The sequence below is a fragment of the Staurois parvus genome, unplaced genomic scaffold (assembly GCF_062004578.1).
Source record: "Staurois parvus isolate SC_StPar_1 unplaced genomic scaffold, SC_StPar_1.0 ptg000336l, whole genome shotgun sequence".
NCBI lineage: Eukaryota > Metazoa > Chordata > Amphibia > Anura > Ranidae > Staurois > Staurois parvus.
This window is the reverse complement of record NW_028318132.1, coordinates 1722059-1742096: the sequence shown is the minus strand read 5'-3', so window position 1 is coordinate 1742096 and position 20038 is coordinate 1722059. Positions and strand designations below refer to the sequence as shown.

At 42.6% G+C, this 20038-nt stretch overlaps 1 protein-coding gene across 1 annotated transcript; it reads right to left on the bottom strand.

Moving 5' to 3' along the window:
• Nucleotides 1-1083: 1083 nt before the first annotated feature.
• Nucleotides 1084-6048, bottom strand: LOC149457068 (lysosomal-associated transmembrane protein 5-like). Its single transcript, XM_089684100.1, has 2 exons — nt 3083-6048; nt 1084-3051 (listed from the first exon to the last, which is right to left on the bottom strand). The coding sequence occupies exon 1, from the start codon at nt 5979-5981 to the stop codon at nt 5277-5279; it is 705 nt and encodes a 234-aa protein (XP_089540226.1). The 5' UTR covers nt 5982-6048; the 3' UTR covers nt 1084-3051; nt 3083-5276.
• Between the last annotated feature and the right edge of the window lie 13990 nt (nt 6049-20038).

The window sequence follows — 20038 nt, the reverse complement described above, 5'->3', positions numbered from 1 at the left end:
TGACAATTTTTGACTTCTACCATTTTACTCAATCTCCATTTTCAGTCCTGCCTCTACATTCCTGTTAATTTAAACCAGAGTCTATATGTGACTGCCCAGTCCAGCAGGCACCAGTGTTTGAGAACAAGGTCCCTTTTTTTTCCCCCCTAAAAGCACAGCATACAGATTACCAAAAACAGCAAGTGCTGTCCCTTGCAAAAAGAAAAAAAAACCCAGGGAACAGGGCAACAGTAGCAATGGACATAGGGTCCATCAGCACCTGTGGCTGACTTGTCCTTTGACAGGCAAGTCAGCCACAATGTATAAATAAATGTAATAAATGCATGCTGGCACATTATAGTAATGTGAAATGACCTAAATACATTTCAGGTGCATCAAAACAAAAAAGGTGTTCACTGTATTTTTCTTTCCAAATCAGCAACAGCCTGAGTAGATCTAGATCCTAGTGGTTGCTTTGCAGAGGTCTGACGCCACCTACTGAGCTGGAGCTCTGCAATCAGCAGGGAGCATATAAGCAGAGGATTGCAGAGCTAAAAAGGTCTGACTCCGTAGGGTGCTCTGCAGACAGACCACTGCTTCCACAACAGCAACAGGCTTTTCTACTCAGGCAGTAGAAAAAAAACAAACTTTTGGGGACCTTTCACATGGGCGTTCTGTTTTTCCTTTGAAAAAATGTGACTAAACTGATGAAAAAAAAAAAAACAGATCAGTGTTTACATCTACTACAAATGGATGCAAAACAAACAGTTGGTCCATTTACATCTGTTTTTCGTCCATTGTGGGGTTTTTATGGAACAAAAAAAAATAGGGCTTTGATCCACTCCAAAAAACAAATTATGATGTGGATGTAAACTGATGAACATCCATTTTTCCATAGAGATGCATTAATGTCAGTTTTTCATCCATCAAAGGATGGATAAAAAAAAAAACAGACAAACAGAATGCCCATGTGAAAGGGGTCTAAGACTGTACACCTTTTTGTTTACATGAACCTGGAAGGTATTTATGGATTTAAAGTCCCCAACCCCCCAAAAGTCTAAACAAATAATGAAATTAAAAATTACACTTCCAAAAACAATCAAATGGAATGTTAAAAGTTGCTTTATTATTTAGAAGTACATACTGCTACCATGTTTATAGGAAACATTCTTTGGTGTAAAGCGGGCTCGGACAGCTTTGTGTTTAGGCAGCTAGTGAAACTGCCACAGCAGTAATCAGAGTAAGAAAGGATGTAGTTTAAACAAGGAAAAGTCAAGTTATAATCTCTTAACACTGATTTAATTAACCATTTCACTGAGCTCTTATTGATCACTAAAGAAAAAGAATAAAATCCATCTGATTGTAAACCAAACAAATGAAACAATATCAAACAAAAAAACTACTTAAAAAATAAAGTGTCGATATTAAACACTAGGTGCTGGTGACTTCCCATACAGGTCTTTTATCCAATTCTGTCACACATCCATGGATCACATGCTGCACTCTGATTCTACTAAATCCTATAGACAGAAATGATCAGGGAAATCTGCTTAAACAAGGCACAAGATACAAAAACGTGAAAGGGGAAACTACAGGTACAGAACAAAGAGGACACCATGAACATAAAAGTTCCTGTACATTACATATTCCCTGACAAACATTTGCCATCAACTACTTTTAATAAGCCTTCATAGTCCTTATTTATAAAAGTGTCCAAAAAAAAAAAAAGAAAAAAAGAGGACTCATCTCAGCCAACAGGAAGATTCCCTTCTTATATCCACAAAAAGCAAGAAAACAATTAGTTCTTATTGGACAACATATTGTCCGAGACCATACTTATTTTATAAATACGTGCATTGATGATTTCAGTACTCTGTACGGTTCAGGTAAACCACTTACGACCCTATTCACAGTTAAATGTTTCTCAATGTTTTCATATCAGAAAGCAAAGTATGGTGTCATCACTTGTATACACAATTCAGCATCATGCCACAATTAGGGACATCTGCTGCTTCAACACAGAATGTGCTCCTTCTAAAAAGGTCATGCTTTACATGTCTATGTATGAAGAGAGCCTTACACACAACTCCTATCTTGCCCCCACATGCCATCCTTGAGGTGGCACAGTATAAATTCCTCTCCCTGGGACTGCAGAGTTGAAAGCAATTGCCAACACACAGCATCTACTCCAATGATGCTTTATTAGGACAACCTGCACACAAGGTAATAACCACTAATATATTTCAGTTTACGTGGCATGGTTAAAGAGTAACTACACTTTCAAAGTGAACTTATTCATTTTGCCCCGACCTAAACAACACAACCCCCTTCGGTGTCACAGATGTATTCTTTTGGTGATCTGACAGCTGAGTCCTCAGCTGTGTTTACATCCAGCAGTGAAAGGCTCCCTCTCCTGGCAGCGCCAGCACATTACAATCATATACAATTCTACGGGGCTGTCTCCCAGCCAGGAGATGGAGGTAGAGGAGGCCCATAGAAGTCTAAGGCTGGCCATAGATGGGCCGTTTATCGGCAGATAAGCGAAAAATCGGTCATTGCTGCCATGGATGCTGCCACCAATACTTATGAAAAACAACTGTTTTTCGTGGATTTTCCAGCATGACCGATAAAAATAAACGAGAAGATCCACGAAAAACAGCCAACGGCATTGCCCCACCAACGGCGTGAATATCGGCCGATTTTTCGTTCAGACAAAAATTCGGCCGATAAACGACCCGTCTATGGCCTGCATAAATCTGTGCTACTTAGGCATGGGCAAAGAGAGGGAGCCTTACACGGCTACATGTAAACTGCTGCACTGAGGACAAGGGCCATCAATATCTGCAAGTCTACATCTGGGAAGGGGGGAGGATGGGATTGTCTGGGTTGAGGTTATAAAAAGGTGCATCTTGCTTAAAAGTTCACTTATATTCTTTAGGGCCACATATGCTGAAACATTAGCAGCTTTTACCTTGTGTACAGAATGCGTTTCTAATAAACCATCCTTGATGTATATTCTGTCCTGCTAACTGCTTTTGTTCCTTACTCTACACCATTCAGAACGATCTGCACCTTACTCTACACCATTCAGAACGATCTGCACAAGGACAAACTCTGCCAATAACTAGAACAGTCAACCCATATGATTGTACAAGACTGTTAAATCCCACATTTTAAAAGAATTGCATAGTATTCCTGGAAAACTCTGCCAAATCAGACCGATTGCTTGAATGGTGTACAAAAGTCAGTGAAATGATTAGTCTTAAATCACAGTCACATGACCCTAGCATAAAGCAGACAATACACTTTTTTAGCCCAGAGACTAAAACGGGAAAAAAAAAAAAAAAAAAAAAAAAAAAGGATTCCTCCATCCATGCTGTACAGTGTGGATGAACAAATCCCCTGCTTCAGATATTGTATTTAAAATACCTGAATGAATACAGCTGCTGCTTGGCTGGAACTTTCCCAAAAGGTTCCTTCAACAAATGTTGACAGAACAACTTTATTCAAATCTAGTGGGGCCAGCAGGGCCATAGAAAACCTGCTGTAACTCACAGCATATAACCAGTATAACCAGCTTTAGTCATGTTACATATTAGCATCATGTCTAGCATGGTTCACTACAGGGTACTAACAAATGGTCACCTGTAAATCATGTCATACAACTCAATGTCCCATTATAAAACAGTTGAGCAATAGGTCAGGAAAACAGAGGTGGCCCATTTGCAGCACAAGCCAGAACAGCTGTAAAAACACATCTACCATGGCTATGATTAAGAGCCAATTACCCCCTTCTACCAACAAATGGAGATATAAATACACAAAGTGGTTTCAGAGGACGAAAGTCACTGAATGGATGTGGATCGGACATCTGCTGGATGAAGTGGTGTGATCAGACCTCTGCCAGAAGTCATAGCTATGGGAGTCCATGTAAAATGTGGTGTATTCCTGGGCACCCCTGTCATGCATGAAGTAGGACAACAGGTCCTAGAGCACCTCTTATCAGGGGTGCCTGTGTGATGATAAGGGTCCATGTATGAAGTAGGCCAAGTTGTAGAGTACACCTGATCAGGAGTATCTGTGTAATCAGAGGGCACCATATATAAAGTAGGACAGGTCCCAGAGCACAGCTGATTAAGGGGCTCCATGTATGAAGTAAAAGGCCAGGTAGAGAACAGCTGGTAAGGTTTGCCTGTGTGATCACAGGGCTCCATGTATAAAGTAGACCAGGTTGTAGAGTGCAGCTGATCAGGGGTGCCTATGTGATCAGGGGCTCCATGTATGACGTAGGACAGGTCCTGTATTACAGCTGATCAGGGGTGCCTGTGTGATCAGAGGGCACCATGTATGAAGTAGGCCAGGTCCTGTAGTACAGCTGATCAAGGGTGCCTGAGTGATCAGATGGCACCATGTATGAAGTAGGAGGCCAGGTAGAGTACAACTAATCAGGGGGCTCCATGTATGAAGTAGACCAGGTTGTAGCATGCAGCTGATCAGGGGTGCCTATGTGATCAGGGGCTCCATGTATGACGTAGGACAGGTCCTGTATTACAGCTGATCAGGGGTGCCTATGTGATCAGGGTGCTCCATGTATGAAGTAGGCCAGGTCCTGTAGTACAGCTGATCAAGGGTGCCTGAGTGATCAGAGGGCACCATGTATGAAGTAGGAGGCCAGGTAGAGTACAACTAATCACGGGGCTCCTTGTATGAAGAAAGCCAGGTCCTGTAGTACAGCTGATCAGGGGTGCCTGTGTGCTGAAGGGGATGCATGTATGAAGAAGTAGGCCAAATAAGAGTACAACTGATCAGAGGGCTCCATGTATGAAGTGGGCCAGGTCCTGTAGTACAGCTGATCAGGGGTGTCTGTGTGATGACAGGGCTCCATGTATAAATGAGGACAGATCATGTAGTACAGCTGATCAGGGGTGCCTGTGTGCTGAAGGGGCTCCATGTATGAAGTAAGCCAGGTCCTGTAGTACAGCTGATCAGCGGTGCCTGTGTGCTGAAGGGGTTCCATGTATGAAGTAGGAGGCCAAATAAGAGTACAACTGATCAGGGGTGCCTATGTGATCAGGGGGCACTATGTATGAAGTAGGCCAGGTCCTGTAGTACAGCTGATCAGGGGTGTCTGTGTGATGACAGGGCTCCATGCATAAAGGAGTACAGCTGATCAGGGGTGCCTGTGTAATGAGTGGGCTCTGGTGTTGCTCTCCGAGTTCCATGGTGTCCTATTAGAATCAGACGTGTGCCTGTTAGGTGAAGGGGAGTCCTCCTAATAGCAGGATCCAGATGGCCCCTTATAAGCCCCCCTCCTTCTCGGGCTCGGCCTGCACGGCCTGGCTATAGGGGGGCGGTGGGCTGTCCTTGGCTGGCATGTTGATGGCCTCCTCGTAGGAAGGAAGGAACAGGGGGTTCTTCTCCTGGCCGGCAGGCACCACGATGAGGGCCAGGCCGTCGGGCTCCCCGGGTGGAGTGCTGACTCTGGTGAGCAGGTATCGGTAGTAGGTGAGCACACAGCGGATCAGGTAGATCTTCAGCAGCAGGAGCAGCAGGGACAGGGCGATGAAGAGCACCGAGCCCCCGGCCACTGCCGCCTTGTCCTGCTCGTCCAGGCCGGGCAGGTAGGGCCTAGTGCTGACCATACGGAGTTCGGAGGGGAAGCGGACGAAGAGGCCGCAGAAGAGCAGCAGGGAGCCCAGGAAGTCGATGATCTGGAAGGCCAGGAAGGGGAGGAGGAGGCCAGGGCGGCGGCGGAGGACCCCGAACAGCAGGCATAGGCTGAGGAAGAGAAGTACGAAGGCCAGAGAGTACATTACAGCCACCGGGCCCGGAGAGCTGAGCGGACCCGGGCACACCCCGCCGCATTTCACCACCGCCACCGTCTGCCACACCAGCGACTGCAGGCTCAGGAACACGTAGTACACCGCCACCCCTAGGACCACCGAGCGGATACTGAAATAGCCGCAACACCGCGGCGGCTCCTGCGTCGTCATCACCATCATTACTCTCCGCTTCCTACAACACCCAACTCCGCTTTCCGGGACGTTCTGATGGAGGACCGGAAGTGGGAGTGCTTATGAGTAGAGCGATGCCCCGCCCATACAGGATGTACCTCATCCGAACACTGTGCAAGAGACTTTCCTGCCTTTGCCATGGAGTCAGGAAATGATGATGTAATGAGTTGCTGCATGAAACGTAAACCTCTGTATATGTTCAAGGCTTGAAAAGGGGGTTTCTGGTGTGGACAGAGGGTGCCACCATCCCTGTATTATTGCAAACTCCTACTATGTACGTCTATTGGGATTTTAAATCAGTTGTAAAGGCTGATGGGTTTTTGCCTTTAGATATTCTATGTATGAACGTAAAAAAACCTGTGTGCTGCTCGCCCCTCAGCCCCCCCAATACTCACCTGAGCCCCCTCTTAATCCAGCCATGTGCATGGGAGCCTCGGCTGTCCTGGGTCTCTCTCTCTCATTGGCTCAGGAAGATGTCAAACACAGCCAGTAAGGAGCGAGCGGGGCTGAGGCGTTGAGTACACATGAGTGCACCCAGAGCAAGCGGCTTGCTGTTGGGGCAACTCAGCAGGGAGGAGGGGGGACCCAAGACGAGGAGGATTGTGCAAAACCACTGCCCACAGCAGGTAAGTAAGCCTTTAAAGCGGTTTTATAGTCATTGTTAGAAAAATTAAGTCAGCAGCTACAAAAACTAAAAGGATGCTCACCTGTCCCAAGACCCAGGGCTGTCCTCACCCAGCCAGCTTGTTCATCGTGGTTCAGTCCCCGGCATACTAACTGTGGGCAGCCAACTGTGACTGCTGGTGGCTTTATAGCCGGCTACTCACTGCTTGCAGCATTACAGCCGGCTGCCCACTGTGCATGTGTGTGCCATGCTACACTATATGAATGGTCCTGCAGCTTTCTGGGACCAGTGACATGTCCCAGAATGCTGCAAGGGAAGAAGAGGGGGGGAGGTAAAACTACCTCTCAGATCCGACTGTCAAAACCAGGTACCTGCCCCCCCCCCCCAAATAAGGTGCCAAATGTGAAGGGGGGAGTAGGTGGAAGAGCAGGACTTCCCCTTTTGGGTGTAGTTCCACTTTTACTAGTTGCCGACCACAGATAGCCAAATGACGGCTGCACTGCGGCCGGCCAAATCTGGGAGGGCGTCATATGACATCCTCCCAGAACGCACTCTCCTGCGTGCACCCGGCGATCTCAGTTATCGCTGTGTCCTATGGACACAGCTGATCACGTGATGTGGTAAAAGGCCAATCACAGCAGCCTTTTAGCACGTGATCAGCCGTGTCCAATGACACGCTGTTCACCAGGAAATGCAATTGCTGGTTCTCGACTGTACTTTCCTCATGCTGTCAGAACATGAAGAAAGTACTGCCGAGAACCGGCAGTTGTCAGAGCAGGGATCGGCACCGATCATCAGGGCACTGATAATCAGTGCCCTGATGATCGGTGCACAGCAGTGCCACCCACCTGTGCCCATCAGTGCCACCCACCTGTGCCCAGCAGTGCTACCCACTTGTGCCGCCCACCTGTGCCCAGCAGTGTCACCTACCTGTGTCCATCAGTGCCCATCAGTGCAGCCCAGCAGTGCCGCCAGTCAGTGCTCAGCAGTTGCGCCAGTCAGTGCCCACTATCATTACCCATCAGTACCAGCTCATTAGTGCCACCTATCAGTGCCGTCTATCAGTGCCACCTATCCGTGTCACCTCATTAGTGTTGCATATCAGTGCTGCCTATCAGTGCCACCTATTAGTGCCCATCAGTGCTGCCTATCAGTGCAGCCTCATCAACGCACATCAGTGAAGAAAAAAAGTTACCTGTTTGCAAAATTTTATAATAGAAACAAAGAAACTTTTTTTTTGTTTATAGCGCAAAAGGTAAAACATCCAGCGGCAAGTAAATACCACCAAAAAAAGCTCTATTTGTGAGAAAAAATTATAAAGATTTCATATGGGTACAATGTTGCATGACCACGCAATTGTCATTGAAAGTGCGACAGCGCTGAAAGCTGAAAATTGGCCTGGTAAAGAAGGGGGTATAAGTGCCCGGTAGGCAAGTGGTTAATATCACTTTAAGTGCAGCCAACAATTATTCTGTAAAATATTTAAACTTTATTATGTACATTATTAAAAACCATAATAAGGTGGTTGCCACCTATGCACATGTTTTTTACAAAAGATATCAATGAGTAGCTGAACACTTTGTACACATTCATTTGTGGCAATCACTCTCAGAATCCAGATAAAACTTATAACATGAGGTCATTATAATTGTTATCAAAAGGTCCATGAACTGGGTATCCCAATTCAAATTTCTCTTTTGTTCTTCCTCAGGGGTGAGGGTCCACCACTATTCTCATACAGAGGAAATGTATAACAATAGTGTTCATAAATACCAGATGTCTCCCACTGAATCATAGGAAAAACTGTCTCCACTCGGCCACCACAAGGATTTACCTAGATTGTAAACTCCAAGGAGCAGGGCCCTCCAATCCCTCTTGTATTGAACTGTATTGTTGCTGTATTGTCTCCCTTTATATTGTAAAGCGCTGAGCAAACTGTTGGTGCTATATAAATCCTGTATAATAATACTCCTAGATTGTAAGCTCCCAGGAGCAGGGCCCTCCAATCCCTCTTGTATTGAACTGTATTGTTGCTGTATTGTCTCCCTTTATATTGTAAAGCACGGAGCAAACTGTTGGCGCTATATAAATCCTGTATAATAATACTCCTAGATTGTAAGCTCCAAGGAGCAGGGCCCTCCTATCCCTCTTGTATTGAATTGTATTGTTGCTGTATTGTCTCCTGTTATATTGTAAAGCACCGAGCTAACTGTTGGCGCTATATAAATCCTGTATAATAATACTCCTAGATTGTAAGCTCCCAGGATCAGGCCCTCCTATCCCTCTTGTATTGAACTGTATTGTTGCTGTATTGTCTCCTGTTATATTGTAAAGCGCTGAGCAAACTGTTGGCGCTATATAAATCCTGTATAATAATACTCTTAGATTGTAAGCTCCAAGGAGCAGGGCCCTCCTATCTCTCTTGTATTGAATTGTACTGTTGCTGTATTGTCTCCTGTTATATTGTAAAGCGCTGAGCAAACTGTTGGCGCTATATAAATCCTGTATAATAATACTCTTAGATTGTAAGCTCCAAGGAGCAGGGCCCTCCTATCCCTCTTGTATTGAACTGTACTGTTGCTGTATTGTCTCCTGTTATATTGTAAAGTGCTGAGCTAACTGTTGCCGCTATATAAATCCTGTATAATAATATAATAATAATAGTAATGGACCACACAGGCCTAAACCACCCAATCTTGTCTAGTGGTTCACTTGTGCACCAAGACTCTCCGCTGTCCTTTATAAGGTGTCCACCTTATGGTTTTTAATATTGTATATAATAAAGTTTTAATATTTTAGAGACTCATTGGTGGTTGCCCTTAAAATCCCAATAGAGATACATAGTAGGAATTTGTGCTATCAATACCCCCTGATGAAGCCACGTGACCAGTGGCGTAACGCGTAGGGGTGGGGCTGCAACGTCACTCGGAGATAGCCGGATTGTTTGACAGACGGCGGGTGCATGACTCAATGGTCGGCGAAGGATTCGTTATACACTGGATTGCCTTATATCGTTTTTAGTAAATGTGAGTGTACTACTTGGAAGGAATAAAGCAGTGTTTTAAAAGGATAAAACACTATGTTTGGCATTTTTTCCCTGCATGTGGAGAGACGCATGGAGAGGAGAGTATAGGGGCTTGTTATCACCGTGAGGAGGGATTAATCCCAGAGGGGATAATCAGTGCTAAAGGATATCCCTGTTCCACAATCTAAAGAGGAGAAATCTTAAACAAGCAGGTTCCAAAGGAGGTGAACCAAAAGCGCATATAGCCTAATTGCAGGCAAATAAGGAGGTGAGCTTACATCTGCACTAATTGGAGGATTCACAACACAGTCACGGATTCATAATCAGTCACGGATTGAAGATTAATTATAGCACAGAGTCACTATATATATATATATTTTGATTAATGGGACTTTGTTTTTGCACAAAATTAATCAATTAATTTTATATGAGTATTTATTCACAAAAATTTTTTTTTATTATTTTTCACTAATCATGATGCACAATTAATTATAATTAATTATAAAATCACGGATATGGATTAATAATATGTTCTATATATTAAGTTATTATTATATATGAATTTTGGGTAAAGTTATATATTCATGTTTTAGCATTTTTTGTATATTTGATCACTAGGAAATGCATGATTATTTATTTTGGGATTATAAGTATCTAAAGAGATATTAATTAATAAGGAGCGCAACACAATATGGTGAAGGAATTTGTTCTATATGTTTATAGATGCTTTGAAATGGAATTGAAAGTTGAATTCCAGATTACACCTAACTACTCGTAAAACTGCTCCCTCCCCCAACAAACACCTAACTAACCTGTGTAATAGAGATCTGTAACTTACCTATTTTCTGCCCAGTCTAGTCCAGTCAAATGATCCCCTGTGTATGTTGTAGCTGCAGGGGTGAGGAGAGAGTGCTCTGACAATGGCTGGTAAAGCTTAAAGTGGTGACAGCACCCTTAGGCTTCAATGGCTCATCCATTGTTGGCACTCCCTCCTCTCCCCTTCTGCCACCACTTGCTGACACAGGGGAGCTGCATTACATGACCAGACCAAAATGGGCTGAAGTTAGGTAAGCATTGTGACAGACCACCTGGCACTACGTCTGAGTGCATTTGCCAAAGAGCTGCTTCTTTGCCGCTGGACACAGGAACACAGGACCAAGGTACTATAGCTGGTAATTGCACCCAAGAACTAGTCAACACTAGCTTAGATGCAAACAGGAACTCTCTTTATTGAATATTCACACAGAATTTATACCACACACAGTCAGATAAGAGCTTGCTCACATTAACCTAAACAATGCAAACTTTAAACAGTAATACCATCAGTACCTCTAACAGTACATCTATTGAACAGCTAACAGTAAGCTATTAAACAGCCAGGCACCCAGACCACCCCAGACAGTCCGCCAACAAGTCCTTTCAGGTGTTTGGCTTTTACTTGTGTAATCTGTCCACTAGAAAAGTCATCATAAGACAAAACTCATACAATGTTCTTGCAGTCTGAAAAAGTGAAATTAATTTATCGTCATTGATTTCTTTCTCGCTCTCAGCGTTCATCAAGTTGTTGTCCATCATTAGAGAATGATCTGCTCTTTCCATGGAATCAGAGGTTGAACTGAGCTCTCTTCCGTGCTCTGACCAGGAATAGCAGACAATTTACCAGATATTCTCCATGGTCCTTAATCAGTGGGTAGAAGGCTAGCCCTTTAGTCCCCTTCAAAAGCCCCTGTCCCGGTTGGGTCTGTCACAAGCATATACATTTTTTTTTAACAGGTTTGTCAGCATAAGTATTAGTAGGGGGGGAGCAGTTTTAATGCCTGTTCACATATATGTAGATTGGATGCGGTTTGAACCGGATCTAATCCGCATGACATGTGAAAAAACATTGCTTCCCATGGTGCCTGTTCACATACTGTATGTCCGGTGTACTGGCGGTGCGGATTCAGTGCAGTTTTAAAAAGAGTCATGTCTGATTTTCGTGCAGTGTGGTTTGGTTCAGGTGCGGATTATAGGCTATTGACTTCTATGGGAACCTTTTCTAAACCACATAAGTGTGAACAGGATAATCCTGAGGTATGTCAAACTGAACAAGATGTATGATCCAAACATGAGCCAAACTCTGAGGAAGAGGTTGTTTCCTCGAAATGTTGGTCATCCAGGGTTCCATCTTATGGACTCAGATGTTGTTTGGATCATACATCTTGTTCAGTTTGACATGCCTGTGTTTTTATGTCTATTGTGAGTATGATACTCACTTTGTTTCTTCAATAAATATTTTAAACGATAATGCACTAGGTCGGTGCGCCCTTTTTCTGTTTCTCCATGACAAGAGAGAAGACAGTGGCGTGGGACTGGGTGTGCTGTGGCAAAGCACCAAATCCCTAGGAATCATTACTAGATCGCCAGGCATTATGTGCATAGCCCACTATACAAATAAGAGGGGAGGCTGAAAAGTGTGTGTATGCGTGTGGGGGGAGTAAAATTCCTTGTTAAAGTGACTTTGTTGCTGATATAAAAATGAAAAGTTCCTGTAAATGAGGAAGGACACCTTATACCTGCTCTGGAGCCCATTCGGTAAATTGCCACCTTCTCCTCCACTGGTAACATAGACAGCAGTTGATGGAACCACAGAGTGGAGGAGGGAGCAAAGATTCAACTAATGGGTTCCAGGACAGGTAAGTATAAGGCGCCTTTCCTCATTCACGGGAGCTTTTTATTTTAGCAACATAAAGTCACTCTTTAAAATTGAATCTTTACTCCCATCTGCACTCTGTGGTCTCATCCACTGCTGTCTACATTTCTCCAGAACACTACAATGACATGGGAGGAACCACAGAGGGCTGTGGGGGGCTTTTATTAAAGCTGAAGTTAAGTGAAAAGTTTCTTTTAAAAAAAGAAGCACCAGGGATTTACCATGAATGAAGATGGTCCCATGTGCTGTGCTGGTGGCTGCCATGTTAAGTTGAATTCAAAAGTCCTCTGCCCCAGTATTCCCCTGCAGTGGTGATCTTCTGGTGCTGCAGGGTTAATATGGGCAGCTGCATCTGAGACAGGTACTCAAGTTCTGACTATGCCCACCCTTTCCACTCCCATGCTACATTAAGAGAATTTGTACTTTAGCTTTAAATTGATACTAAACCCAGGACCCTGCATTCAGTATATCCAGTTTCCCACAGTACACACAACGTGGAAATGCATTTATTTTAGTAAATAGAAACTGCTAAATACCTTTACTCATCACCAGTTATAGCAGTCTTGTGACTTCAGCAGAACACTGGGTAAAGCTTGTAGGAGGAGTTTTCTTTCTGCTCTAGGAGGATGTGAAGCCCCTGACCCTCTGTCTGGTCAGTGCTGATTGGCTCTGTTCTGATCACATGCACTCTCCCAAGAAAAGAAAAACCTTTCTAGCAATACCCACCAAACTGAGCATGTGCATGTGACCACGGATTCAGTTTGTATCAGGTGGTCATTTCAACAAGAAGAGGGGCAGAGAAGAAAAGGATCAAACAGCCTTTTTACACAATGCAGAGGATAACCCCTTAGGTTCCACAGTGAGTATAACAAGCATGCTTTACTGCATATACAGACTGATTTTACTGTTGTGGGTTTAGTAACACTTAACACTTTCCCACCCGGCCTATAGCAGATTGACAGCCGGGCAGGACACTCGCCGCTGTGACTGGCCATCATATGATGTCCTGCCAAACGAGCCGCTCACGCAGCCGCGGGGCCGTGCAGTAGCACGATCTGTCAACGGCTGTGTCCATGGGACACAGCCGATGACATTTCACTAAACCGGCCCGTTGCCAGTGTCATGTGACCGCTGTGACCAACCACAGCAGATCACATGTCAATTGTATACAATGGATGGCTTCCTGTTATGCCATCCATTGTATACAATTATGTTGTTAGCTGTGACTGGTCAAGGCAGTCACATGATACAGACAGGGCTAATCACAGCCCATCTGTATCATGTGATGAGCTTTGCCCAATCACAGCTAATCACATCAAAAGACTGAATGAATCAGTTTCATTCAGTAACAATGATTGCAAATATCAATGAAATCCTGATCACTTGCCCAGAGTAGTTCAATGTTACTATGGTAACATTGTATTGCTTTGATCACAGTGTGTTGAAAAAGAAAAAAAGAAAAAAATTAATAAAAAATAAAAAAAAATAGAAACGTTTAAAAAAAATACAAATTCAATTACTATTATTTTCACCAAAGAAATGTAGCAGAATACATTTTGACCTAAATTTATGAAGAAATGTTATTTATTCGCATAATTTTATAACAGAAACGAAGTAAAGTGCGTTTTTTTTCAAACGTATTAGGTTTTTTTTGTTTTATTTAGCAAAAAAATAAAAAACTCAGTGGTGATTAAATACCACCAAAAGAAAGCTCTATTTGTGTGAAAAAAATTTCATAGGGGTACACTGTTGCATGACCGCGCAATTATCATTCAAAGTGTGACAGCTCTGAAAGCTGAAAATTGGCCTAGACAGAAAGGGGATATAAGTGCCCGGTATTGAAGTGGTTAAAGTCCTCCAAGGTCCTGCTGGAAGTAGCTGGTTGTACAAGCAGATGAAAGACTCCTGGTTCCCAATCTGCTTGGACTAGACTAGTGGAAGGGGATACATAAGGCCCCTTTCATACGAGCTTTCCGTTTTTTTCATCAGTTCAGTCACGTTTTTTCCAAGAAAAAAACAGTTCGGTTCACATCAGTTTGCATCAGTTTTCTTCAGTTTATGTCAGTTTTTCATCAGTTTACATCTGTTTTTCATCCATTTACTTCTGTTTTTGTCTGTTTACATCCATTTTTTTTGTCCATTCCGGTTTTTTTAACGGAAGAAAAAATGGATGTTAACGGATGCGGACATTAATGGATGTAAACAGATGACCATCCGTTTACATCCGTTAGTCCAGACATAAATGGGTGTCCGTTTTTCATCCATAAACAGACATATGAAAAATGGACATACGGAATGCCCGTTTGAAAGGGGCCTTAAGGGGTTTATTTACTAAATCTGCATGGTGCAAAATCTGGTGCAGCTCTGTATAGAAACCGGCTTTCAGGTTTTATTGCCAAAGCTTAATTGAACAAGCTGATTGGCTACCATGCACAGCTGCACCAGATTCTGAGTGCACCAATTTTAGTAAATCTTCCCCTAATTGTCTAATAGATATCCCCACAAATAGGACATGTTACTTGTTTAAAAGAAAATTAAAATATAAAAAAAATTCATACATTTGAAAAAAATAATTGATGCATGCAAATATAAAAATGCATACAGTGCAAAATCATACTTCATCATGAGCTGACAAAGCCCAATAGGGAAACATGCAAGATGTGCATGATATCATTATGTTTTTACATGAAGAGGTATGGAGTTATGTTTGAACACTGGTACTTTTTTACTTGTTTTCAACTATTCTTAAAGAATAATTCCAGGCATCGGCATGTTCTACATAGTTACATTACTCCAGCTTGGACCATACCATACCTGGCCCTTCCCCCTAGAAGCTGGAAATCACTGAAATATACACCACTACCACAGTGAACTCCACTTGCTTCTGGGTCCTGTGCTGGGCAAATGAATTGTGAATCAGGAGGTTGGCCGCTCGGCACAAGCACCATTCAGAGAACATTTTGCATTTTCTAAATCAATACAAAGTGTTCTCTGATTGGAGAAGGTGGAGAGCATGATGTCACTGCCCCAACGTCTCCAATTAGAGAACGCTCTGCATTTATTCCGCACATGCAAAGTTTTCTCTGAATGGTGCCCATGCCGAGTGGCCAACCACATGTGTTCACAATGCAGCAGAGCAGCCGCTTGGTGCAGGACCCTGAAGCAAGTGGAGATCTCTGGAGTAGTCATGTCTACTTCAGCCATTTCCAGCTTCCATGGGCATTGTTATATTCATAATTACACCGGTCCAAGTACCAGTATAATTATATATGTATATATAATATATATAATGTATATATATAAAACATTCCCATGCCTGGAATTCTTCTTTATTAAAATTAATATAATTTTGCACTATGTGCTGTTTTTCATTTTTTGTGCATTGATAAATCCCTGGGAATTAATCAGATTGAGGGAATAGTTTGAGTGCCACAAAAAGTTTAAATAGGTGGATGCGCTACTTCTGAGACTTATCATTAGCATGTACCAATCTCTATATTTGCAGTTTGACATTAGTGGTCCTGGTGAGTATGCACTTCAGTTTTTATAAATAGCCTTTAATAAATGGTTAAGGGAAATCACAATTAGGTTGTGGGTGCTGTACACAGAATGACACTATTGGTTGGTTAAAGTTTTCCTGAATCCTTCTAAATGTTCATTTAAAGTTAGGGCAGTTCCTTGCATAGATCTGTATTCAGCAGTATCAGAGTGGAGTTTAGTGGGTTTAAAATATCACTCTGCATTTTTACAAATGTTTAAAATTCTTTTTGAATATGACTCTTTATAGACTATTGTTAACAAGCTGAGATGATAAAATTCTTATGTCTGACCCAATCAAACAGGGAGACAATTGATAACCATTTGAACCAAAAAAACATTCAAACACTAGATGACAAGCACTAATCCTGTTATTAGTGTCAATTTATATTGCCGCCTAGTGGTCAATTTCTTGTACTGTACATACATCTCATTATTTACCACCAGCAGCTGAAAGTTTACTTTACTGTATGTGCAAAATGTCTCACATGAATTCATGGTGATTATAGAAAAAAAACAGCTGCCATAGATACAGTTCCCTAATTGTTTCTCTTCCTCAGCCTGCTGGACAATGAAGGAGCAGCAGCAAATCTATGAGGTTCAGGGACAGCTGAATCTGGCCAGGTTAGATTGGCCAAGTGTTTGTTGAATCCTATATTGAAATTTTGGTGAACCCGAACATGGGGGCAAAATTTGCTCTGGGGATTTTTAGGGCTAATAAACTACTGTTTAAATAAAATCTTGGGAAGTTGGGCACTTCCATGGGAGACATGTTTTAATACGAAAAAGTTTTTTTTTTTGTGTGGCTTCGAGAGCAACACTGAAAGAAAATAAATCCTCCAAATAACATGCATGTAGTATGGCCTGTAAACCCTCACCTTGTAAAACAACCTATTCAGTTTAAAATAGAAATGAAAGGCAAAACATTTATGTATACATATATAAAACATTATAAATAACTTTTTCCCATTTTATGTAAGTGATCATATACTCTCTTGTTCTCACCTGCAAAAGGAGTTCAGTGAGCTGTGGGTGGAGTAACAGCGTACACTGATCTTCACAGTGAATGGCTGTGCGGGGGGGGGGGGGGGGGGGGTGCGGGCATGTCAGAACAAGTCTGATCATTGAAAGAGAGCAGGCTCTCATCACAGCTAGAAAACTGACCATACTGTGCTCTCATGCCAATTGTGGCTAAATGGTTAGCACTTCCACCTGACAGTACCAGGATCACTGGTTTAAATCCCAGCCACAGCAGCACCACCTGCCTGGGGTTTGCATGTTCTCCCTGTGCCTGTGTGGGATTCTTCCAGGTGGGTACTCCAGTTTCCTCCCACTTCTTTTTTTACTTTTAGAATTTGCTTTGCTTTCATACAGAAGCAGTAGCACCCCAATCTAATTCATTGTAGTTCGAAAAAAAAAAAAAGGCTGATTTCAGGTATTTTCACAGCAACATATGCTTTTTTCATTAAAGTGTTTTTTTACCTTAAGGCCCCTTTCACACTGATGGTCCGATTGGGTCCACCTGTCAGTTTTTCAGGCAGACTCAATTGGACCATCCATACACTTCTACAGACCAGCGGACAAGTGTCCGCTGACACCCGCCAGCAGCCGATCTGATCCTGTACGCCTGGTGAATCGGATCTGATGACAGTAAGGTGGAACGGACAGGTGGTCCGTTTTCATCTAACTGCCCCACAGGAAAAAGCAGGCTGTGTCTGTGTCTACTCTGCAGCAACGGAGCGGACACAGACCTGTCATCCACGTGCTCAGCAGGGATCAGCGGAGAGATCCCCCGCTGAGCAAACAGATCTGCTGGTGGGTCCGCCTCATCTGAAATGGGCCTAATGCATTCTATGCATTAAGGTAAAAACATTCTGTGTAAAATAATCCCCCCAGCCATGTTATACTTACCTGTGCCCCATCGCGATCCAGCACTGAGCATGAGAGCTGCAGCTCTCCTGTCTTTGTCCCTCCTCAGTGGGCAGATCGATACCAGTAGGTGCCATTGGCTGTCGCTTCTGTCAATCAACTCTACTGACGAGGGAGCAGGGGTGGGGCAGAGTCCCGCTGTCTGTGTCAATAGAGCGAGCCCCATGGGAATTGGCTTCCTATTGTGGGCACCAGCAAGAAGAGAGGAGCCAGTAGCACTGGAGGGGGACCCAAGAAGAAGAGTATCGGCGCCACTCTGTGCAATTCTATTGCACAGAACAGGTAAGTATAGACATGTTTGTTATTAAAAAAAAAATCCTTTACAACCACTTTAAGTGTTAAAAGCCCTTCTTACACTGGCAGATAGAAACTGGGCAACAGTTTGTGAGGCTGTCTGTGTTTTTGCTGATACAAACTGTCCTGCTGTTTGCCAATTTCTAACAAACCCTCATCAAGACTAATGCCCTGTACACACGATAAGAAAATCGTACAAAACATTTTGCAGAACCTCTGATCGAATGATTTTCTCTTCGTTGATGAGCAGGATGTTTTAACCGATAACGATATTGTGAACGAAAAAATACGGTTGAACAACAGTGAAAAATGTTGTTGTTTTGCATCTGAACGACCGATTTTCTATGCGGTGGTATGAAGGTCATACAAAAAAAAAATCTATCAAGCTCTATCACGCATGAGCAGAAACAGAAGATGACCCGGATGTTTATGTCCAAGGAATCTTCGTAAACACGAACGAAAAATCCAAATGTTAAAGGAAGATTGGCCTAATGAGATAATGAAACCAGAATTCTGCATATTATATTTTTATGTATCACTATTTATGTATATAGATAATGTAATATATGATAATGTAATATATTATACTCATTGATGTTAATTGTTGTGTATATCGCTTGTTCTGGCCAGAAGAGTGTGGCTACAAGGTCACACGCACACTGCATCACTTCCACTTGTACGGAAGATGTCAACACTACGTATTGCCTGATGAATGATTTTTTTAGATTGGTTAATGTGGGCCATGATTTCGACCAGCGAACGACCGATCGGTCGATTTTCTAATCGTGTATTCCCACCTTAAGTGTTGTAGTATACATGGTGGTGTCCAGGGAGCTAAAAATAAAGTCCCTGATTATATACATATATATTACATGCAGGGTGTAAGAAGTTATTCTACGAAGGAAGGAAGGAAGCTGTGATAACTTTAAATATACAATATCTGACAACAGGTTGCATGGTTCATGCAATGACAAGGGTTGCTTGAAAAAAAAAAAAGTCATATTTTTAGAAACATCTTCATGGATTAAAGGGTGCATTTTAAAATATTTCCCTAGAGGTCTACTGTTACTTTTAATTTTAGTTGCTACGATATCAAAGGACCTACCTTTTTATTCCACATTGTGTATGCTTTTGTTAGAGTGAAATATGAAAATATGAAATTGTGGGATTTTAAAGGTGCAAAAAAAAAAAAAAGAAGAGTCCCCAGGCCAACTATTAGGCTCCGTTCACACCAATGTGTTTTTAGTGCTTTTTGCAGAAATCCACTGCAGTCCATTTAACATGGTTTCCTATAGAACATGTTCACATCTATGCTTTTTTGAGCTGCTGCATTTTTGAAAAGGGTCAGGGACTTCTTTAAAAGCAAAAAGCAGCATTTTTGCTACAATATAGTTAAATTGAGAAGCTGCTGAATGCATGGTAGTGCGTTTTTGCCGCTTTTTTGCGTTTTGCATTTTTATTCTGCCTAGTAACACAAAAAATGTCACTTTAACAAAAAAAAAGCTGAACAAAATGCAAAACGTGTCAGAAACAAGTGTAGAAAAACGCAAAACAAACTGCAAAAAGCACTGGAGAAAGCATCAATCGCAAAATGCATATATGTGAACCAAGCCTTAGAGATTAATGACTGCAGTTTTGAACTCTTTTAAATAGTTTTTTTGCTTTTAAGTGTGAACATCATGGCAAGACCTAAGAAGTGCCCGCAATATGATGGTGAAGCACCTAATTTCTTAACATAGAGTTGTCATTCTGTGTAGTTTTGCAGTTGTAAATAATAATAATAGTTAGGAATGAACAAATTAACAGTATATCTGAACTTGCAGTGAATTCAGCTGGCACACTTTTTTGCCAATGCAGTTTGCTTTCCCGACAAAACCAGTTCCCTAATGTGAACTGGTAAAGTTTACTAAAGGACCACTTAACCAGTATGCTGCAGGCTTGCA